The 24,196-nt window shown below is 46.7% G+C and overlaps 1 protein-coding gene across 6 annotated transcripts in view; it reads right to left on the reverse strand.

Moving 5' to 3' along the window:
- Positions 1-24,196, reverse strand: part of FRMD5 (FERM domain containing 5) — a 337,009-nt gene that overhangs the window by 31,794 nt on the left and 281,019 nt on the right. For 5 of the 6 annotated variants that reach the window (XM_008016802.3, XM_008016800.3, XM_008016803.3 and 2 more), the window contains exons 2-6: positions 22,530-22,634; positions 18,093-18,135; positions 17,785-17,863; positions 7,118-7,215; positions 3,032-3,155 (exon numbers count right to left, since the gene is read on the reverse strand). In XM_008016802.3, coding sequence (XP_008014993.1) covers positions 3,032-3,155; positions 7,118-7,215; positions 17,785-17,863; positions 18,093-18,135; positions 22,530-22,634 — 449 coding nt within the window. Of the gene's footprint in view, positions 1-3,031; positions 3,156-7,117; positions 7,216-17,171; positions 17,261-17,784; positions 17,864-18,092; positions 18,136-22,529; positions 22,635-24,196 lie in introns of those variants that run through there. The other variant, XM_073012127.1, reaches the window with a different exon arrangement.

The following is a 24,196-nucleotide window of genomic DNA, read 5'->3' on the forward strand; positions in this document are numbered from 1 at the left end:
TGATGGGCTCATTGCAGACCCAGTGGCAGAATCACCATCAGGCTCTTGCCTGGGTCCAGAGCCCTGCAAAGCAGATGTACTTCTACAGATACAGGGTTGGCTCTGGTGAGGAGGGGTGGGCAGCTTGTGAAGTCAACATCTCTGACGGCTGGTGGGCAGGACTGCACGTTGCTCATTTCTAAGCTTATCAGTTGCCTCAGGTGATATGGCCAGGCAGGAAGATAAGCTGACCCCAAGGAGAAGCAGGCCGGATTCCCCTAGTGTCCCTCTGGAGAGGCATAAGTCAGGCAGCATCTTTATGTGCCAGTCTCGTGCTACTTGCTGGAAAATAACGAAGAAACACAGTATAGGCCGGGCGCGGTGGCTCAAGCCTGTAATCCCAGCACTTTGGGAGGCCGAGACGGGCGGATCACAAGGTCAGGAGATTGAGACCATCCTGGCTAACACGGTGAAATCCCGTCTCTACTAAAAAACACAAAAAACTAGCCGGGCGTGGTGGTGGGCGCCTGTAGTCCCAGCTACTCGGGAGGCTGAGGCAGGAGAAAGGCGTAAACCCGGGAGGCGGAGCTTGCAGTGAGCTGAGATCCGGCCACTGCACTCCAGCCTGGGTGACAGAGCGAGACTCCGTCTCAAAAAAAAAAAAAAAAAGAAACACAGTATACAGTTTGTGCCCTCAAGAGCCCCTATCACATTGCATAAAGGAAGCATGGATGTATTTTTACATTATGAAGACGAGGCAGGACCTGTGGAAGAAGTACTTGTGGAAGGGGGTATTACTATGAATAAAGACTTCTGCATCCACTAGCGTACCTGAGGCACAGGGAAGGTAAGTTTGGAAAATATTTGTGTGGCAAGCAAAGGGCTGGCTAGAGCACCGCTTCCCTTTCCAGGGAGTGTCCTTGTTTGCAGGGGAGTGGGCCCTGGGGGCTCCATTTACCCCTGGAGTTGGCCCAAACCTTCAGGGTCCTCAAAGCGGGCATCATTTCCTGGGGGATCCCCTGCTTTGAACAGCTTTCTGGAAGGCTGTCCCTACTATTCTGATGTCTCCTAAAGCCCTCCGGGCAGTTCCAGCACATCCCTGATGTCTTTGAAGGAACCTTGAGGACACTGCCCCCATCACCACAAGCCCGTGTTTATTCTGATTTTTACCACAAGGGGTCGCTATTCCCTAACAGAGTGACTCGAGGAGCCGCGGGGTCCTGCACCCGGGAAGGCACACCCAGGGAGAGGGGAGGGAAGCATGCAAGATTCCATTTGTTTGGTGTTGCCATTCCGCTGGGAGGGTCAGGAACCCCTCCTGTCACAGAGCGTGGGCAGAGGGGTCTGTTTACAAAGGCGAAGGAGGCTTTGGGTTATATTTGTTGGTAAAATCATTGAGTGAAGGGTTTCTGGGGGCCTGTGGTTAGGGAAGGAACAAGTTGAAGCTTGGTATTAGCATTAGAAATATCCGGCTGTGCTCCCTGTTGCCAGGCAGAGTCTTTCCTCAGAACAGTAGATACACAAACCTTTTAAAATAGTTTTTTAAAGCTATAATGTATTATAATGACAACATAACTTTTTTTTATTTTTATTTTTTTGAGACAGGGTCTCGCTCTGTGGCCCAAGCTGGCATGCAGTGGCACGATTCCAGCTCACTGCAACCTCCGCCTCCCGGTTCAAGCGATTCTCATGCCTTAGCCTCCTGAGTAGTTGGTATTACAAGCGTGTGCCACCACATCTGGCTTTATTTATTTACTTTCATTTTTAGTAGAGACAGGGTTTCTGCCATGTTGCCCAGGCTGGTCTCTCGAACTTCTGGCCTCAGGTGATCTGCCCTCCTCCGCCTCCTAAAGTGCTGGGATTACAGGTGTGAGCCACTGTGCTTGGCCAACGCTGCATTCTATATCCCTTTTTTTCCTCAGTTTGTCAGTTTGGGGAATCTGTGTTGTACACCAAGTGGAGCCCAAACACCCTATTGCTGCTTTTAAAAATCAGGCTTTGTAGAAAATCCTACTTCATGTGTGTGAAAGGCTGCATTAATGCTGTTTTATGGTATTCAGCATATTCTGGGCAAAGTGAGAGACGCTGAGAAAGATGAGGTGCCACACTTGAAGCCACGTCTCCTCCACTTCCCTCTGTGCAAAGTCAGGGACTCCAGGTAGGGTACGGTGGGGGACCTGAGTTAGGCGGGGCTAAGGACATAGTCCTGAACCAGAGTGCTCCCAAGGCACCCTCAGCATTTATGCGTCAGTCCTGCGCACTCCATCCTCTGCTGAGAAGCCACCTGTCACACTGTCACAGACTGAGAGCAGAGGCCTGCCCTTTTTCACATCCTCACTCAACCTCTCCTTTCCTTTCTTTTTTTTTTGAGATGGAGTCTCACTCTGTCACCCAGGCTGGAGTGCAGTGGCGCAACCTCTGCTCACTGCAACCTCTGCCTCCCGGGTTCAAGCTATTCTCCCGCCTCAGCCTCCGGAGTAGCTAGGATTACAGGCACCTGACATCATGCCCAACTAATTTTTGTATTTTTAGTAGAGATGGGTTTTCACCATGTTGGCCAGGCTGGTCTTGAACTCCCGGCCTCAGGTGATCCACCTGCCTCAGCCTCTCAAAGTGCTAGGATTACAGCCATGAGGATACATGATAAAGCACCTGGCCTTTTTCTTTCATCTTTTTTCTCTTATGCAGTTTCCTTTGTGTTTATCTTTTCCTTTTCCCCAGTTCACGCTTTCCTCTGTATCTTCATTAAATATCTTAGTGAGGTAAATGCCTTTCAAAGGCCAATCCCTCTCTGTTTCCCCTATAACACAATTCTCCCTTGTCTTTAAAGCTTCAGCCTATATCGCTCTTCTTGGAGAGGGAGCCCACAGGGCTTGTGGCTGTGACTTGTGCTGTCAGTGTATCACTGACAATGGTACATCCTGGGGTCAGGAAGGCTGGGGAGCATCACTCTGTGTCAGTAAACAGTCTGTGAGAGCAGAGGACACGTCGTGGAGCCTGTGCGCTCAGGCTGTGGAGAAGCCACAGTGTTCTGGGCCTAAGTGCCACGTACCTGAGTTCTGTCTTGTGAATCTCGGCAATTTTCCTTTCCAGCTTCTCTGAATGTTTAGGGAAAAACTGGAACTTGGAGCTGTAGCCTTCAGGGTGTTTCCCTGAGTCATAATCCCCAATCTCCGCTTTCAAAAGGAAGGTGGAAGAAAACAATTATGGAGACAGGTAAATCATCATTGACAAAGCAACAAGAGATTAGCATACAGAGCAAAAGCCAAAACACACATCAGATTTACAGGAAACAGTGGATTCTGAGCATGGCTGTCAGCTGGGCAGAGGGCAGGCCCTTCAGGAGCATGTCCACCTTTGTTTTCCCAGGACCACACATTGGGTTGGCATTCAAGTCTATGCAGAGAGACAGAGAGCTGGCCTTGTGTTCTGAGGTCACAAGTAAATTTATAATGAAAGAGCAGAGGCCTGCACTATGGTCCTCATCCATTCTGCCACGAGAAGAGGGTCTAGGAACAACGTTCTTTGTGGCAGCCCAGGAAATGGTGAGCTTGATCAGAAAGGGAGATCCTCTTGGGCCTCAGCCAGATCAGAGGTCCACATCCTAGTTTGAGGATGTTAGCAGAGACACAGTAAATTGATGAATGAGCTGTGATCCAAATTCAGAACTCAACCCTCAGTTCAAATCAAATCAAATGAATAAATTTGAATAAATATTCATTAAGGGCTGACCAGGTGCCAGGTTCCTTCGAGCGGCCTGCAGAGTGGGAAGCCTGGCTGTAACCAGAAAGTGTCATTGAGTTCAGAAGCAGCAAGTTCTAAGGCTTATTTCTCAAGTCCCTGCCAGGTGTGAGCCTTTCTCCTCCAGCTATTCACAGAGAGAGTTTATCTAAACCTGATGAGATCTCAGAGCAGTAAACTTTAAGAGGGCAGAAGACCCACGGTACTTTCCACACCCAGGTCAGAATCCAGCTTTTTCCACGTGAAGCTCTCCACAGGGAGGATGGTGGGTATGATAAAAGAAAGAGGAAGGGCCAGCTACTCTGTGGGTGCTCTTTTTCCTTCCCAGGTGAGAGCCACAACCACTTCAGATGTGAAGTCTTGAGAGAGAAGTAAATATTAAGAAGAAAACGTGCCCTCCTCCCATGGCTGAATATTATACTTGTGGCTTGTACTTTTTCACTACAAACCTACTCACTGTGTCTTCCAAATTACTTGGGAACTTCTACTGTTAGCAAGAGACCCAAATCTGAAGTCTGGGGTGACCTTGAGCCTTGGAGTCTTTTTTCTTTTGAGACAGAGTCTCATGGCACCTAGACTGGAGTGCAGTGGCATGATCATAGCTCGCTGCAGCCTCGACCTCCTGGGCTCAAGTGATCTGCCCACCTCAGCCTATAGCTGAGACTACAGGTGCCCACCCCAGGCATGGCTAATTTTTTTTTTTTTTTTTGAGACAGAGTCTTGTTCTGTTACCAGGCTGGAGTGCAGTGGCGTGATCTCAGGTTGAAGCGATTCTCCTGCCTCAGCCTCCCAAGTAGCTGGGACTACAGGTGCGCGCCACCACACCCAGCTAATTTTTGTACTTTTAGTAGAGACGGGGTTTCACCATGATGGCCAGGATGGTTTCGATCTCTTGACCTCATGATCTGCCTGCCTCAGCCTCCCAAAGTTCTGGGGTTACAGGCGTGAGCCACTGCGTCAGGCCTAATTTTTAAATTTTTTGTAGAGATGGGGTTTCACTGTTGCCCAGGCTGGTCTCAAACTCCTGGGCTCAAGTGATCTTCCCACCTCAGCCTTCCAAAGTGCTGGAGTAACAGTTGTGAGGCACTGTGCCTGGCCCAGAGTCATTTATATTGATTTTATTTAGAAAGTCCCAAGTGGAAAACATCAATGTTGGACATCAAGTACTTTTTTGAAGAAAAACGAATGATTGGGTAAAACTATAGAAAAGACTAGAGTTTAAGACTCGACTTAGGTCAGGCCAGGCTTTCTCTTTAAAAACAAAAGGGGCATTCAGGAGTTCGAGATCAGCCTGGGCAATGTGGCGAAACCCTATCTCTACAAAAAAATAAAAAATTTAGTTGAGTGTGATGGTGCACACTTGTGGTTCCAGCTACTTGGGAGGTTGAGGTGGGAGGATCACTTGAGCCCAGGAGGTGGAGGTAAGCCAAGATTACGCCACTGCACTCTGGCCTAGGGGACAGAGCCAGATCCTGTCAAAAAAAAAAAAAAATCTATCTATCTATCTATCTATCTATCTATCTATCTATCTATCTATGTATCTGTCTATCTATCTATATATATCTCTCTCTCTCAAAGGTGCCCCTTTGGGTATCTTAAGATTATTAAGTACCTGCTGGATTCCCCATGTAGATGATTTTAAAAACAGGAGTCTCAGAAGTCAAAGTGGCAATGGGCTAAATTTTACATTCTTTTTGTTGTTGTTGTTTGAGACGGAGTCTCGCTCTGTCGCCCAGGCTGGAGTGTAGTGGCGTGATCTCAGCTCATTGCAAGCTCCGCCTCCCGGGTTCCCGCCATTCTCCTGCCTCAGCCTCCCGAGTAGCTGGGACTACAGGCGTCCGCCACCTCGCCCGGCTAGATTTTTTTTGTATTTTTTAGTAGAGACGGGGTTTCACCATGTTAGCCAGGATGGTCTCGATCTCCTGACCTCATGATCCGCCCGTCTCGGCCTCCCAAAGTGCTGGGATAAATTTTACATTCTTAACACAGGCAACCAGCCGTGATATTTCTAGTGCCAGAAGGACTTTAGTTGCTTATTGGCAAGCACTTTCCAAGTTCTCTTCACGAAGTTGCTTCTGGGATTTCCAATTAAGAGTTCAGATTCTTTGGGGGAAACTTCATCATCTTAGTGCTATGGTCCAAAATGATCCAGTAGTAATGGCAGTTTCAGGCCTAGGGACTAAGAGAAATCTAGGAAGTGGCACTTAAGTGTCTCTGCATCTCAGAAGGGGATGTGTGTGAAGAGTGTGTATGTCTCCTACTGTTTTGCAAAAAAAGCCAATCTGGGCATCAGCTGGGTAAGCCTCAACTCCTACTTATTAGCCTGTTAGGAAATGTGCTTGTTACTTGGAAACACTTTCAACTTTGAGCACACTGAACTAAAAGGTTTCTGAAATAGATACTAGAATTCTAAGATGCTTCTTATCTTGGAGATTTGCCTGAGAGGATGGGAAAAAAAAATCAAGCCTAATTATGCTCCAGAGTCTCAGGGACTTTCTCAACCAGGGGCCCAGGGCAGATCCCTAAAACAGAGTCAGAATGACTTTAAGGGACTGGTAGTAAGATCTTAGGCACACTTTAGGGTTGAGCGTTCAGTGTTTTCTGGCTCTAGGAAATCCAAGCGAAATCCTCTAACTTGACTGGGTGTGGCAGCTCACACCTGTAATACCAGCACTTCAGGAGGCTTAGGCAGGTGCACCTGAGGTCAGGGGTTTGAGACCAGCCTGGCCCAACATGGTGATACTCCGTCTCTACTAAAAACAAAAAAACAATTAGCCAGGCATGGTGGCATGCACCTGTAGTCCCAGCTACTCAGGAGGATGAGACAGGAGAACAGCTTGAACCTGGGGGGTGGAGGTTGCAGTGAGCTGAGATCGCACCTCTGCACTCCAGACTAGGCGACACAACGAGACTCTGTCTCAAAAAACAAAACAAAACAAAAAACAACAACAAAAAACCCCTCTAACTTGAACTCTGTTTCAAGTTAGATGTTTGTTTATGTATTTATTTATTTGGAGATGGAGTCTTGGTCTGTTGCCCAGGTTGGAGTGCAGTGGTGTGATCTTGGCTAACTGCAACCGCCACCTCGTGGGTTCAAGCAATTCTTGCACCTTGGCCTCCCAAGTAGCTGGGACTACAGGTGTGCGCCACCACACTGGCTAACTTTTGTATTTTTAGTAGAGACGGGGTTTCACCATGTTGGCCAGGCTGGTCTCGAACTCCTAACCTCAGGTGATCTGCCCACCTCAGCCTCCCAAAGTGCTACGATTACAAGCGTGAGCCATAGCACCTGGCCTAGATACTGTTTAGATTCAAGAAGGAGTCATCAGTGGTAACTGAAAATAATGTCATCAGTACTTGGCATGAAAAGCAAAATTATCCTGTCAAAAGTCATTACCTTGAAGGATGTAAGCTGCTAACAAGGCAGCATCTGATGTTTTACAGAGGAGTCGGCCGTGGTAGAGATCCCTTTTGATCTGGAGGAAGACTAAATACCTGGAGAGAAAACAGAGAATGAACTATAAAAAGATTTCTTTGATTGCTTTAAAGATAGAAATATGTGATGTAAGCCTATCAAAATCTTTGTCAGAATACTTTTACTACATTAAAAAAAAATCTTAAAACATATTGTAGAACAAATACATTCTCCATTTCCCTGGAAACTCTTTCAAGTACTTTGCCCTAAACTGACTTGAGGTTCAGTTCAAAATATGTCAGTTTCCTCCTGTAGCTCAAAACAGAAATGGCTGTTTCCTGGTAAAACCATCACCCCCCAATGCTGGGCTTTGGAAGGAGCCAGCCCCAGTTGGTCCGGTGCCAAAAAAGAAAACTATGCCATCAGAGACTGGCAAACTGGGCCCTTCTCTGCCTTGGATGCTGGCTGATGTTTCTTCTTAAGTAGAAAGGCTGGTGAAGGAACTAGCCCAGGAAGAGTTCAGTCTCAACTTGCCAAGAGAATCTGTCCATATGTGGAAACAGCCTGCAGTTACCAAGGTCAACCAGACCTTTGAAATGGAATAAAGTGTAAGAAGACGAAGTCGGCCAGGCGCTGTGGGTCACGCCTGTAATCCCAGCACCTTGGGAGGCCAAGGCAGGCAGATCACGAGGTCAGGATATCAAGACCGTCCTGGCTAACCAGTGAAACCCAGTCTCTACTAAAATATATAAAAAATTAGCTGGGCGTGGTGGCAGGTGCCTATAGTCCCAGCTACTTGGGAGGCTGAGGCAGGAGAATGGCCTGAACCCAGAAGGCGGAGCTTGCAGTGAGCCGAGATCGCACCACTGCACTCCAGCCTGGAGGACAGAGTGAGATTGTCTCAAAAAACAAAACAAAACAAAACAAAACAATAAAAAAAAAAAGAAGACTGAGCCAAGATTGTGCCACTGCACTCTAGCTTGAGCAATCGGAGAGACCTGGTCTCAAAAAAGATGCAACAAGGGGCACTGGTGAAGGAAGCATACAAATGAAGCAGAAACCTGGGACCAGCACCTCTTTAAATACAGAAAGCTGTTGCCTCAGGTGGAACCAGGATATCAAAAACAAGAGCAAACAGTAGCTGACATGTATTGAGGGCTTACGATCTGCCAGTCTGGGTGTTACACACTTTACATGCAATATCTTATTTAATGCTCACATAACACTTTGAGATAGGTATATTATCCCCATTATTCCAGATAGAGAAACTGAGGCTTTAGTGATTTTCTCATGGATATACAACTAAGTGGAAGAGCCAGGATTCAACTTCAGTACTGTGAGACCCCTGAACTTGGCTCTTCATCACTATGATATTCTGCCCTCCTTGTGTGTCCGGAATTGGTGGGTTCTTGGTCTCGCTGACTTCAAGAATGAAGCCGCGGACTCTCACGGTGAGCGTTACAGTTCTTAAAGATGGTCTGTCCCCAGTTTGTTCCTTCAGACCTTCAGATGTGTCTGGAGCTTCTTCCTTCTGATAGGTTGGTGGTCTCGGTGGCTTCAGGAGTGAAGCTGCAGACTTTCGTGGTGAGTGTTACAACTCATAAAGGCAGCGTGGACCCAAAGAGTGAGCAGCAGCAAGATTTAGTGCAAAGAGCGAAAGAACAAAGCTTCCCCGGTGTGGAAGGGGACTGGGCCAGTTGCCGCTGCGGGCTCGGGCAGCCTGCTTTTATTCCCTTATCTGACCCCACCCACATCCTGCTGATTGGTCCATTTTACAGGAGCTGATGGATCTATTTTACAGAGAGCTGACTGGTCCGTTTTGACAGCGTGCTGATTGGTGCGTTTACAATCCTTGAGCTAGACAGAGTGCTAGAGGAAAAAGTTCTCCAAGTCCCCACTAGGTTAGCTAGATACAGAGTACTGATTGGTGTATTTACAAACCCTAAGCTAGACAGAGTGCTAATTGGTGTATTTACGATCCTCTAGCTAGACATAAAAGTTCTCCAAGTCCCCACCAGATTAGTTAGATACAGAGTGCTGATTGGTGCACATACAATCCTCTGGCTAGATATAAAAGTTCTCCAAGTCCCCATGTGCTCAGGAGCCCAGCTGGCTTCACCTAGTGTATCCTGCACCGGGGCTGCAGGCGGAGCTGCCCGCCAGTCCCAAGCTGCACCTGCACTCCTCACCTCTTGGGCTGTTGATGGGACTGGGCACCAGGGCACCACGGAGCAGGGGGTGGTGCTTGTTCGCGAGGCTTGGTCCGCTCAGGAGCCCACCGCAGTGGGGTAGCTAGGACATGGCTGGCTGCAGGTCCCCAGCCCTGCCCCGTGGGGAGGCAGTTAAGAATTTGAGTGCAGCACCAGTGGGCCAGCACTGCTGGGGGACCCGGCCCAACCTCCGCAGCTGCTGGCCCGGGTGCTAAGCCCCTCACTGCCCTAGGCCGGCAGTGTCGGCCGGCCACTCCTTGTGCGGGGGCCCGCTGCGCTGGAGCCCGTGCCCGCCGGAACTCGCAATGGACCAGGAGCACCACGTGCAGCCCCAGTTCCTGCCCGCGCCTCTCCCTCCACACCTCCCCGCAAGCAGAGGGAGGCGGCTCCGGCCTCAGCCAGCCCAGAGAGGGGCTCCCACAGTGCCGTGGCAGGCTGAAGGGCTCTGCCAGAGTGGACGCCGAGGCTGAGGAGGCGCTGAGAGTGAGGGCTGCTAGCACATTGTCACCTCTCACTTGCACTATAAATGCTTTGCAGTTTCACTAGTTGGATGGACCCTGTCACAGTGGAATGGAATTGATGACTTTCCATTTTGAAATGTCTTCACAAGGAGTGTGGTCTTCATTGCTCTTCTTAGAAGACCTGTAAGATTATTAGGAGCATCAATCCCTTGAGTGGGTCACCTACCATGGTGGTTCCTTGGCCAGGGAGCATTTCTGGTGATTTAAAAATATTTCCACAGATTCTTTGATAATCCTAATTTCATGAGGTAGAGCTTAATTCCTTCTCTTTGAGTGTGGCTTAGACTTGGTGACTCACTTCTATCAACAGAATAAAGCATGAGTGAGTGTCTGACTTCTAAGGTCATAAAGTCATTGCAGCTTCCTCCTTGTTCTCTTGCCCTTGGATCACTCGTTCTTCTTGAGGTTGCTTCAGCATTCCTATAGAAAGGTCCATGTGGTGAGGAACTGGGGCCTTTGCCAACAGCCAGCAAGGAACTGAGGCTTTCGGCCAACAGCCATTTGAGTGCCCCATCGTGGAAATGAAGTCCCCAGCTCTAGTCAAGCCTGTGGATCACTGTAGCCCCAGCCAACCTCCTGACTGCAACCGCGTGACTGACCCTGAGCCAGAACCACCCAGCTAAGCTGCTCTTGAATTCCTGACCCACAGACAATACTCTGAGACACTTAAATGCTTGTTATTTTAAGTTAACTTTTATGATGCAGCATCCCTAGGGGAGTAATGAAAATGTAGTAAAATTCCTTTAAATTCTAACAGTCTGAACCAAAAAGAAATTGACCCCTCCCTGGATAATTGGAGGTTTCCATTGTTTCTGTTTTCAGGCTGAAGAATAAAATAGAGGATTCCGTGTCCACTTGACCATGTAAAAATGCTCAAGAGGAAGAGGGCTGTTGATGGTGCAACTTCCAGGAGGTGGTAGGAAGGGGTCCTAGCGGGTAACTCTGAGAGGCTCAGGCTTGGAGATTCATGCAGTTAACAGAAATGAGGGAGCAACCAAGCCTTCTTCTCTCTTCAGGGCTTACTACTCAAAGTGTAGCCCACATATCAGGGGTATCAGCATCACTTGAGAGCTTATTGGAGATGAAGAATATAGGCCCATCCTACACTTACACCTACACCTTTTAACAAGATCCCCAGGTGATTTGTGTATAGATTAAAATTTAAGAAGCTGTCCTAAGAAAATTCAAAAGCAACCTTCTAACCACAGCAGGATGGACTGCCTTCCTCAGACCAAAGGGAAGGTGAGTCTTAGTCTGGAAGTTAATAAGAACCCATCCTCTCACTCCCATCAACCCTACTCTGCCCAAATGTTTGCCAAGAAAAACTAAAGGAAAAAAGACATGTAGAGTGAATAATTATGATGGATCTACCAAATCAAGCTCGTCTTCACTCTGCTTCCCACAGTGAAATGCCACACGGTGTGTGGGAGACAGTGAGTGAGCACTTCTCTGCCTCTCACTGTTCCAACTCCCACCTTCCACAGGCTTCAGCAGGATGTGGATGCAAACCTTTTGCCCCTTACTGATCACTCCCTGGACCTGGATTCATGCATCATGTCTTCCATGTTTCTCTGCTTGTCTGTGTCCAAAATTCAGGGACTGTACATAGCGGACTAAAGGAGATATTGCAAAGGGATAATATGGATAATATGGCTCTGGGCAGTGATTCTCAACGTGGCAGAGAGGGGAACATCTTCCAGGGGGAGCTCGTCAGAATCCATATGTGTCGGGGGTGCTCCTGTGGTTTGAAAAGGCCCCTTTGGGCCGGGCGTGGTGGCTCACACCTGTAATCCCAGCACTTTGGGAGGTCGAGGTGGGTGGATCACCTGAGGTCAGGAATTCGAGACCACTGTGGCCAACATGGTGAAACCCTATCTCTACAAAAAAAAAAAAAAAAAAAAAAAAAAATTAGCCAGGCATGGTGGTGTAGGCCTGTAATCCCAATTACTTGGGAGAGGCTGAGGCTGTAGAATCACTTGAACCCGGGAGGCAGAGGTGGCAGTGAGCCAAAATCACACCACTGCACTCCAGCCTGGGCGACAAGAGCAAAACTCCATCTCAAATAAAAAAAAAAGAAAAAGAAAAAAGAAAAGTCCTGTTTAAAGTTTTCGATTTGCTCCCCTTCTCCTCCCACCCAAAGGAACATGATCCTGCTCACAGTGAGAACCACTGTCTTTCCAAGGCATCATTATCGATGGCAGGTAATGGCCTCAGGTGAACTGGAATGGACACAAGGCTTTCCACTGCTGGGCCGGGTTCCTTTTGATTTCTGGTGATAAAAACAGCTGCAGGGAGGTTAAAGGCAAGGCCACGGGGCATTCTCAGACAATGTCATAGAACTAGATGGGAAGAGGGAAAAGGGTACACCAGTATCCTTAAGAAACAAACCATAGTTGAGGACAAGAGGAGATGAGCTCATGAAAGAATCAACTGACAGCTTCAAGAGAGCGAGCGAGCTGCACCGGGGCTCCCCCTCCCCTTTCTGCCACAGTGGCTTCCATCAAGCTTTGAGTTTGGTTCATTTAAGGAGATAACCAGTGACTCAGTGTTGTTGGTGGAAATATATTCCACATGACTCATAGCATCCTTAGACCCATTCACAAGAGACCCTGGTATGTTCTCCCCAGCCACACAAGGGCCTAAGGAAGACTATCTTGTTGCCTAAGGCACTATCTCCAGGGCCACTGTGTGTTGCCAGGCAAGGGATCAGCCTGCTGGAGCTGCCCAGTGCAGCCCTCCTGAATCTCTGAACCTCAGAACATTTCATAGCCAAGGAAATAGAAGTCTAGAGATGGAGAGTGACTTATTTGAGGTAACACAGCAATCAGAATCCAGACCTTCTGCCTCAGCCCAGTGCCTTTTCTAGCCCCATGGTAATTCACTCAGTTATCAGATTAGTCCTCATCCAAGTCAGGAGAACCCTTTGTCATCAGAGAGAAATTCTCACTGGGACCAAGGGAGAAATCAGTTCTAGACCAGATTTAGGAGAACAAGCTTGCTTCTGAGGAAACTGGGTTTTTGGTTTTTAAACTCTGCTGATCTCTTTCTGGCCTCAGAGAGGCTTTACCTCACCTCCATTTTTGTTTGAATGCTAGTGTTGTCCTAAATTGATTGGAGTGTGAATCAGGACAGAATGAGCAAGAGCCTGCAAGATGCCAGGGAAACCTGAGCTTTTGTGTAATGCGAACATCTCTCCAGGGTGTTGGCTTTGGCGTAAGGCTGTCTGATGTCCCAGGGTGGGGATGAGCCCACAGGCATTTCCAGAGTTTAAGGCTGTGAACTGTGGAAAGCACTGGAGGCTCCTGGAGAGTTTTTTCCAGAAGATCTTTGGCCTCACCTTCCCTTCAAATAGATTCTTTTTTCAAAGGGATTCTTTCCTTCAAATAGCTTCCTCTATTTACTGTTTCCTTTTTCCTGACTATAATTATAGTCAAGTTTTAGTACGTCTTCCTCCCCCATATTAGACTATAAGCTCCTTGAAGTCAGAGACTATGTTGTATTTACTTTTAATATTCTTCTAGAGAGCCTAAACATCCTGTGCCTAGCTTATCCATCCGTCCATCATCCATCCATCTGACACTTACTATATGTGCCAGGCACTGTCACAGGTGCTGGGAATACAGTAGCGAACAACCCAGAGTCCTGTTAATGGAGCTTACATTTCAATGGGGGAGATGACAAAATAATAACACAACAAAATAACAATAAAGACTCACATTTACTGAGTGCATGCTGTGTGCCCTGTTTCACATGCCCGCTTTCATTCAGTCCTCCCAGCAACTCTATGAGGTGACTACCTTTTTTTTTTTTTTTTTTTGAGACGGAATCTTGCTTTGTTGCCAAGCTGGAATACAGTGGTGTGATCTCAGCTCACCGCAACCTCCACCTCCTGGGTTCAAGTGATTCTCCTGCTTCAGCCTCCTAAGTAGCAGGGATTACAGGCACGTGCCACCACGCCCGGCCAATTTTTTTTTGGTTTTAGTAGAGACAGGGTTTCACCATTTTGGCCAGGCTGGTCTTGAACTCCTGATCTCAGGTGATCTGCCCACCTCCGCCTCCCAAAGTGCTGGGATTACAGGTGTGAGCCACTATGCCTGGCTGGTGACTACCATTTTAATCCCTGTTTAATGGATGAGGAGACTGAGTGCTTAGAGATACTGCTGCTTGCCTTGTCACAGAGCTAGTTAAAGAACAACCTGGGATTTGAAGCCAGCTCTTTCTGATTTCTTAGCCCAGGGGTTGGCAAACTACAGCCTGCTGTCATAGTTTCCAATGAAATAAAATTTTACTGGAACACAGCCTTGCTCATTCATTTATGTATCGTCTATGGCTGCTTTCACACTACAATGACAGAATTGAGTAGTTGCGACAGAGACCATATGGCCCGACAAGCCAAAAATACTTACTATTTGGCCCTTTACAGAAAAAGTTTGCCAATCCATCTTAGCCTAAGCTAGGCTCAAATGATGTTCATTGAAGGAATAAGTGACCTGATGACTCCATTCATTCATGTATGTATTTATTCATTCTATTAACATTTTTTGGAGCACCTGTTGCATGTCAGACATTTTGCTTCCTTGGACAGTGGGGTCCCATTTGTAGTCAGTTTGTTCTCTTACTTGATCTTTCCAAAGAGTTCATACACCTGCAATCCCTGTTAAAAGCCAAATCTGTTACCTGATTTCCCATTTTCTTTGCCTTGTCTCTAGCCTAGACAAGAAAATCTATTACTTTAAAAATGACAAAAGAAATTAATCAGGATTTGGCAACTAAATTTATCATCTGGGAAGAAGCCAAGAGATAAATTGAAGCAAATTCTGTACTTCCTATTTCATCCCCTTCTCTCAGCCTGGCTTTATGGGAATGACTGAGACGGCAGTGAAATTTAGGACCTATATTGCCTGGAAAAAACACACTGACAGCTAAATTAGTTTGGCAGCAAGGTGGGATGGAGGGCTGTAAGCCAGGGATGAATTACGGGTGTTGAGTGAGGCTGGGGCTAGTATCTACTCTCTTAAGATTAGTAGGGATGTGAATGAGGAGAAAAATGCAGCTAATTCCACAGCCTCACAGAATGCCCCAGGGAGGGAGAGGCACAAAGACTGCAAATCAGGCCCAGGCACCTGTGGTTCACACTCCTGACAACGCTGGAAAATTGCATACTAGGTAAAGAACGCTGCTGAGGTTGAGAGAGAGGGGAAAATTGCCCAAGATGGTTAGCACACATGCATGCAGATGGAGAGAAGCTCATTATCTTGCCAGTGTCCTTGAAGTCTGCTGACTTGGTGAGAGGCCTGGCCATGGTCCTAATGCTGTGCTTACCACGACTTGGATGATTACCTGGGATAGCTTTCTCTTTCAGGACTCAGAAATTAGCTGCTTAAGTTTTAGGATTCTAGCTTGTGGGGAAAGGGGACAGAGGAGGAGTGGAGATTGTTAGAAAAGAAGTGCCTTTCACATAAACAAGGGAGAAAAGCCCGTACTAACTGTACTTGTGCATGATGCAGAGCCCCTGGGGCCTATGGACTGTGTAATGAATCTGGCAACGAAATACTGAGCCTTTGCTCAGTGTAAGGCTCACTGTGGGTGTATTAAGAAGTATAAGAGGCCAGGATAGTGGTTAATCCTCCCAACAATTCTATGAGGTAGATATTATTATCCCCATTTTACAAATGAGTAATCTAAGGTCAGAGAGGTTAAGCATCTTATTTCCAAGGCTATACAGCGAACAAGTGACATAAGTAAGATCTGAGCTCCCAAGTCTATGCTGCTTCTTGGGTAGGAAGGTCTGTCCATTCATATAACATAGTGACACTGGATTTAGAAAATTGTATTTTTTTTTTTTTGAGATGGAGTTTCACCCTTGTTGCCCAGGCTGGAGTGCAGTGCCACGATCTTGGCTCACTGCAACCTCCGCCTCATGGGTTCAAGTGATTCTCCTGCCTCAGCCTCTCAAGTAGCTGGGATTACAGGCACCTGCCACCACGCCCAGCTAATTTTTGTATTTTTAGTAGAGATGGGCTTCACCAAGTTGGCGAGACTGGTCTCAAACTCCTGACCTCAGGTGATCCACCCACCTCGGCCTCCCAAAGTTCTGGGATTACAGGCGTGAGCCACCACGCCTGGCCTGAAATTTTAAACATAGTGGTTCTACCCTTACCTACCTAAAGCCTTAGGTAGGGTGTCTATGATTTGGATAGATTTGGTTTTCTGAAGCAAAGCAAGAGCCACCTCTACTTCCATGGAGATGAGCAGAGCCTGGAGCTTCTATGCCTCGTAAGAGACATGAGATTTGGTTCTAGCTATACTCACTGTCTTCAGCGCTTCAGAATAGGTGGGTGCACACTGCCCTATGCATCTGCAGGAGCAAGCCTTCCTGATCCTTCTGACTCTATCAGAAGATTTCCCTCAACTCCCATGTGAAGGGCCCATGAAGAAGCCACTTTTCTCCCCGTCCCACTTCCTTGTTGCCTTTGCACTACTAATTCCTGATTTTGCCAGCTCCTCTCCCCATTTCCTGATTTCCCCTCTTAGAGAAACTTTTGCTCCTTTCACCTGGCCTGCTCTTTAGATCGGGAAATGAAAATAATTCTGGCCAGGCGCAGTGGCTCACGCCTGTAATCCCAGCACTTTGGGAGGCCGAGGCAGGCAGGTCACGAGATCAGGAGTTCGAGACCAGCCTGGCCAACATGGTGAAACCCCAGCTCTATTAAAAATACAAAAAAAATAACAGGTGGCAGGCACCTGTAATCCCAGTTACTCAGGAGGCTGAGGCAGGAGAATCGCTTGAAACCAGAAGGCAGACGTTGCAGTGAGCTGAGATCACACCACTGTACCCAGCCTGGGCAACAAGAGCGAAACTCCGTCTCAAAAAAAAAAAAAAGAAAAGAAAAGAATTCCATATTCTTTCCTCCTTCTTCCTCCTCCTTTTCTGTCTTTGGAATTTTCCCAAGCAGTTCAGGATCTAGGAGTGGATCTCAAAGCCTTATAGGATAAATGGTCTATATGGCTGGCAATATCCTCATTCCCACGTTTGCTGTCTCCAAGGTCTTAGGGAAGGGGTTAGGGCTGACAGTGCTGTCTCTTCCTCAGCTCTAGGATTCCCTGGCATCACATCCTCACCTATGGTCCTGCCTTCTACAAAGTAACATCAAGGTTTTGCTTATGTCGAAATTAGGTCTTTCTAATATAAAAATTAGGGATCCCTGTTGTAGAGTTCTTGAATCTCTGAGGTGAGGCTTTCAGAGTAAATTTGGCTCAGATACACAAAATCCTGGGGAAGCTTTGAAGCTCTCACTCACTGACCTTCGTTTAGGATGGCTATAGGCAGAGAGATTCTTTCTCATCCTCGAGTGGTGCTGGATAGATAGGATGCATTCCACGCAGCTGTCTGCCTGCCACAGAACATGATTCCCACAGTAAAGAGCTGATCATGAACCTGATCCAATGGCACACCAGAGTTTACCCATTTTGATTTAAAATCTTCAGTATCTCCTAGCTTATCTTTTGGTGTGATGCCTTAGCATTTTCCAAGTATATCCATTAGACCACCTGAAACTGTTTTCAACCCCCAAAATAAGCAGCAACATAGCTCTCTCCAAAAATGTCCACAGTGGCCTCATGATAGGTAAAAGAAAATATGCTTCTGATTAGTTACTGCAGATCCCTTTGAGAGTGACCAGTTCAAGATGTGGTCTTCACACTTCTTGAAGGAAAGAAGTCTGCTCTGTTCCAACTGCACTGAGGGGTACACAAAGAAAGCATGTGGAAATGAAATACAGAAGTCATTATATTTAGGAAGAGTTCCTTGCCTCTAAGAGTTAGGCGCTTCCAAACGAGAGGCTCTAAGAGGTCACCATCCCCCTTTCCTATGCTCTCCAACAGGTCCTAATGGCTGTGGGAAGCATGTTCACCTCACCTGGTTATTTCTTCTTTCAGAGCAGCAGGGTCTGCAGGATAAAACTTCACACGGAAGCACATGGTGAATGGAGGCTGGGCTGCAGAGAAAAAGAGGTGCCCATCAGGGAAGACCCTCACCCAGAAGAGGACAGGGCTGTACTGCCCACTAGCATGAAGCATCAGAAGAGAACCCTCATATATTTAGGGCCAACTTATACTGAGAACAGTGGGAAATTATATACGTAGACCAAAACTTGCGGCAAGTGGGAGGTTTCATGCCACCCTCCCCAGGGGTGTGGCTTGAGTCTTTTCATGGAGAATACTTACATCTCAATTGCTTCACCACAGACTTTGTAAATTCCAGCCAATGCTGAAACAGAGAACACAGAACATGAAAACCCTAATGAGAAGGGCTGTAAAATATAACTTGTTTTCTCCAACTTAAAAAACTAGACAGATTGTAGCCTAGGGTGAAAGCAGCCCAAAAGCTTGGAAAGATAAGTTTGGAGAGTAAAGAGTGATATGATTTTCTGAAATGAGCTCCCATGAAGCCAGCTGTGAAAGGGGGAATAGTTCCAGCTTCAGATGCCATTTCTGGGCTTCCCTGGAAATGCTGTCTTCCAAAGCAGGGTGCCAAAGTTCTCAGCCATGTTTTTGGCATGTGATTAGGCACAAGCAACTGCATGTATGTGTGGCGGGGACAGAGCCCCACCTGGGTTGAGTTGGGAAATACTGACTTTAATGGGTGGTGTGTGTGTGTGTTATGCATCAGCTTTTTTTCTCTTTTTTTTGGCAGCAGAGTGGGGATAGAAGATATTGGTAGCAACTCTAGAAAGCAGCGATAAGTGGAAATTTCCTAAGTCAGGGATGGCTGGTATATATTCCATCTTTCTTTGAGTAACATAAATTGCCAACCCTTGTGTTAGAAAACACATACTCAAGATTCCTTGGCATCCAGCAATGTTTTAAAATCTAAATCTCAAATGATAACTAACCACAACCAACGTATAGGATAGTACCCTTGGATTTTCAAGGAGGCAGGACGTAGAGGCAAAATACATTTTCCCATGGTACTTAAATGTTTGGGGGAAGCAATGAAACCATTCTATATGTGTTTCTTAATTCTACATGGGTCCTTTATAAAATTTATTATTGATGTTTGTTGCTTTTTGCTAATCAGGATTAGGTAGGACTGCTATTAATTGGGGTTTGATTATCCAGAGGTAACTTAACATTGCCAGATGTAAGCTCCATGAAGGCCCAGAACTGTCCGTCTTGTTTACAACTGTATCACCAGTGCCTAGCACAGCGTTCAATAGGTAACTGCTGAATGGCAAAGGGACTGGGCCCATACTTCCTTCTTTTCTGGATACTTCCATTTAGTGTAATGTCTTGGCAGAGTCCTCCCTCTGGCAGGAGAGCAGCCAGAGCCCTGCAGTCAGCATCCTGGCCTCCCTTAATTCCCAGTGATCACCTTCTGGGTTGGGCCATGGGTCATGCAGTTAATGGACCCACTAAGAGCCAGTTCTTCCATCAGCTCCACATGGATAATCTGGGCTGACATTCTGCTCTCCTGCTTCTGCTGATCTGAGTTCCCATGAGGCTGGCAACTCATTATAGGCACTCAATGTGGTTAAGAGGTCCTTCTCACATTACACGGCCCACTATGGCTCAGCTTCACAGGGAGGCAAAGGCAAGAGATGAAATTGCTCAGAAACAACTGGGGTTCCAGGGTATGCCTGTGAAGAGGGAGGAGGCCTATCTGTTCAGAGCACACTGGGGTTGTGGACAGTTAGGAGAACATAGTCAGTGCCAGGGACTCAGTACACAGAACACCAACACCTCTAGACATTAGACTGATAGATTAAAAGAAATAAACAAAGGAAGGTAGAAATTAATGACTGTGAGATGCATTATCAGCAGAGGGCAGATAAAGCTGAATGACAAAAGGCTATTCCCCTTGGCAATAGCTGGAAAGAAGATTTTAGTTTTATTGTAGTGAGAGCTCAAGAAAGGACTGAGGCTGGAAGAGAGTAGCAAGGGGTGAGAAGGGACTGGAGAGCTGTCACAGTCAATCCATAGGATTTGGAGTCTGGCAGAGAAATCTTGAGAGGAACCCAAGAATATGGTGACGGCTAGAGTGGCTTTTCATAAATGCCTGACCAAATCAGTCCCAGATTCACTAGCAAACAGACAACATGGGCTTAGGGAGGAGGGATTAAAAGAAGAGGAAAAGAAGATTCAGAGAGGAGGGTTTCTGCCTCTATTTGAGTGAATGGGCCAATGTGGCACAATCTTCAGACTCTAGGGACTTGAAAGGGTACAAAGCAGAGGCCAAGAGAAGGTGGAGGCCCTGGGCCTGAGTCAGGAGTCCTGGGGAAGGAGAGTGAGGACAGCTCCTCCAGGAGAGACCAGGAGAGCTTCCAGATGCATGGAGGCTCCTGCAGAGCAAGCAGTGACATGGGGATGGATGTGAGTGCTGGGTTCGGACTGTCTCGAGACCCAGGGAAGGAGGTTTATTTTAGGCCCTTACACCCTGAGGGAGCAGGGGAGCTCAGCTCCTCCATCCTACCATGAATCAGTGGACTAAGGACAATTCTTTACAGGTCCCCATTTCCCTACAAACCCTCAGATACTCTCTCAAGTCTCTCTGCTCTCCTTAACCCCTCCCACAAGGCACAGAATTACACAACTTTCAGAGGCTATCAGTTATGCATTCAGCATGGAATCTCAGAAACCACATTGTCCCTAGAGTCAAACAGGTCTGAGCTTGAGGCTGGCTTTGCCACTTACCTTGGGGAAGTTACTTAACTTATCTGAGATTTTATTTACTCATCTGGAGAACAGATATTATCATTAGGGATACTCATCTCATTTCGTCAAGGATGAGATGGAATAACATACATGAAGCTCTTAGCTTAGTGCCTGGCACAACTCAGTGAGCAGTATACATCAACTGGAAGAACTAGGTTTGTGTGCAGTGCAGAGCCTGCAAGCAGTAGGAACTCCATAAATGTTTATTTCTCCTCTTTCCCATGTTCTTATCTCTCTCTAGCTCCTTCTCATTTTAACCTTGACCACATCCACATATTCTCTTACTCTCCTCAAGCACATTCTGACCTAACTAAAAAACCAATGAACAGGATACAATTTGGCTTTTTTTCTTCATATACCACTACTCTAGGGGATGAAGAGACCTTGGAGTAACTGGCCCTCCTTTTATTTTATTTTATTTTTTTTTAAGACAGAGTCTTGCTCTGTCTCCCAGGCTAGAGTGCAGTGGTGTGATCTTGGCTCACTGTAACCTCCATCTCCTGAGTTCAAGTGATTCTCATGTCTCAGCCTCCCACGTAGCTGGGACTACAGGCACACGCCACCATTTCCAGCTAATTTTTGTATTTTTAGTGGAGACAGGGTTTTGCCATGTTGCCCAGGCTGGTCATGAACTCATGGGCTGAAACAATCTGCCTGTCTTAGCCTCCCAAAGTACCAGTATTACAGGCATGAGCCACTGCACACAGTCAGCCTTCCTTTTTAAGGATAAAAGTTTGGACCAAACAAAGAAACACCATTTGTAAAAAATAGTCCACCATTACCTCTCCACTTCAGTGGGGATGCCAGAGAGTACATCTCCACAAAGAGCAAAGGGTAGATGAAGGGAAGTTATAGAAACTGCAGGTGGGAGGCTAAGCAAATGGACGTAAGAAATACAACACTATAAGCCATTAACTCACTCACACATTCATTTCTTCAGAAAACGTTTATTGAACACCAACTACATTGTAGACCTGTGCTAGTTACCTGGGAGATAGTGATGAATGAGGTAAAGTCCAGGCCCTCATGGAACTTAATAGTTTTGCAGGGAACACAGGTAATCACAGAATGCTGTAATAAGTGCTATAACAGGGTAGCAGAGGGCACATGGGGGCCCATAGGAGGATCCCTAATACCGAGTGGGGTTAGGGAAGACTTCCCAGAGGAAGTGAAAGTCTAAGCTAAGATCTTAAGTGTGAAAAGGAGTTAGCTGGAAGAAGGGTGTGGAGTGTGGAGCGGTGAGGAAAAGGAGAAGATTCTAGGCAGGGGAACTCTATAGATGAAGGCTCTGTAAAGAAAGAAGGTAGGATTTATCTGGAGAGCAAAAATATTACTGTCTGGTGGCACCACAGCAGGGAGAAGACAGGTCAGGGAGATGAAGGTGGAGAAATAGGCAGGGGCCTGAGATAATGGACTTGTTCCTGTGTCTGTCTGGAATATCAGAACCCTTGTCTGTCAGAATGCCCTGTGTCTGCAGAGCTGCCTATGCTGTGTAGAGCAGAGCAAGAACTGCAAGATCCGCAAGGCCCACGCTGGGTTGGCTCTGTCTCTGTCATGTCTAAATTGGGTTGGTATGGCACTTTTGGTGAGGCCTTTCTTAACCAGTACAATGTGGTTCAGCTGCTTACTAGAAAGGGGGCAGGAGAGGCTCACCTGTGACCTGGGCTCCAAGACCACAACTCCAGCCCAGCTGCTCTGCCTCCAACTTTGTGCAAATCACTTAAGCTTCCTAGCCTGCTATTTCAGCAACTGTAAAATGACAAGCTTCTCCAGGTGAGCTCTAGCCAAGGTGCCTTCCAGGTCTAATGCTATGATTTGAAGAGACGACATCCAACTGCAGGGTCTGGTTGGTCCCTGATTCCTGAAGCTTGACTTTGAATATGAATGACAGTTCAAGACCTCAGGCTTATTGACTAGCTCTGTCCTCTTGTGTTTTGAATATTGACTTACCCGCTGCTTATCTGGGTCTACAAAGCGGATACCAAAATAGTCTTTCTCAAGTAGGTTCAGGTGGTGGCAAAGAAGGTCAAACAGGTACTGGCCTTTGGCATCTCTCTGCAAAGAAAGAAAGTTCCATTGAGAAACGAGTGGGCTTCTTCAGTGTAACTTGGTTTTTTTTTTTTTTTTTTTTTTTTTTTTGGTAGCCATTAAAAGTTGTTTGCAACTGTTGCATGTGTCTGTGAAAGGGGTGAATGTCCATAACTATGTCGTCCACATTGTGATACATCACTGTCTGGAATCCGGAGGTTTTTAGCACCTGGAAGGAGCCCAAGAACCCTTCCCACCACAAAGATGTCAGAGAAGTCAGGGTAGAGTCAGGTAAGCCCAGTTCCCATCTCAAATGCACAAAGCTTTCTTAAACTGTGGGTGTAGGGAATGTCAGTGTGGAATACAGCAGTAATTACACCAGGCCCAGCTGGCTGAGCCTCTAAAGTAAATCGTGAATCCATCCACATCTCTTCCTCTCCATTTACCAACACCACAGGTCAAGCCATCCCTCAACAGGACCACTGCCAGAGCCTTCTAACTGACCCTCTGTCTCTGCTCTTGCCCTCTCCAGTCCATTCTCCGCACAGCAATGAGGGTGTCCGCAATTCAGACACCATCTCTTTCTTGCTGAATAAGTGATCAGGCACATTGTAGGATATTTAAACATACAAAAGGATATACTATGAACAGTAAGTCTCCTTTCTACCCTGGCCACCCGGTGCCCCAGTTCCTCTCCCCAGAAGCAACTGTTATCAGCTTCTTGTATATCCTTTCTCTTTTTTTTTTTTTTTTTGAGAAGGAGTCTCGTTCTGTCGCCGAGGCTGGAGTGCAGTGGTGCAGTTTCGGCTCACTGCAACCTCTGCCTCCTGGGTTCAAGCGATTCTCCAGTCTCAGCCTCCCAAGTAGCTGGGATTACATGCATGCGCCACCACATCCAGCTAATTTTTGTATTTTTAGTAGACACAGGGTTTCACCATGTTGGTCAGGCTGGTCTCTAACTTTTGACCTTAGGTGATCTGCCTGCCTCAGCCTCCCAAAGGGCTAGGATGATAGGCGTGAGCCACCATGCCCAGCCCTCTTGTATATCCTTTATGTGATGTTTTATACACAGGCAAACCTACATACATATACATCTCCTCTTTTAAAAATACATTTTGTAACATATTTTTAAGCTCTTTTCTCCCACTTAGGGTATCTTGCAAATCCTTCTATAGCAATATATATAGATATGCCTCACCGTTTTTAACTGCTGCATGTCACTGCAATGAATCTAAAATTATTTACCCAGTTCCATATTGATGACATTTGTTTCTAATTTGCTATTACAAACAATGTGGCAGTGAACATACAATGATCTTTATGTTACTCACTTCTCTTAATACTTGTTGCTCTCAGAATAAAATGAAAACTCTGATCATGGCGTCCCAGGCCCTGTATAGCCTGGCTCCTGACTTCTCTCTGCACTCACCCAAAATCATTCTCCTCACTGTACTCCAGCCATGGCCTTTCCGTTCTGAACTCCCCAAAGCTTTTCTGCCTCTCTGTCTTTGCATTCCCTCTGCCGGGAATGTTCTTCTGCAGCTCTTTGCAGCCACTCCTATTTTTTGAGGACTCAGCTCAAATGTCCT

The sequence above is a fragment of the Chlorocebus sabaeus genome, chromosome 26, assembly GCF_047675955.1.
Source record: "Chlorocebus sabaeus isolate Y175 chromosome 26, mChlSab1.0.hap1, whole genome shotgun sequence".
NCBI lineage: Eukaryota > Metazoa > Chordata > Mammalia > Primates > Cercopithecidae > Chlorocebus > Chlorocebus sabaeus.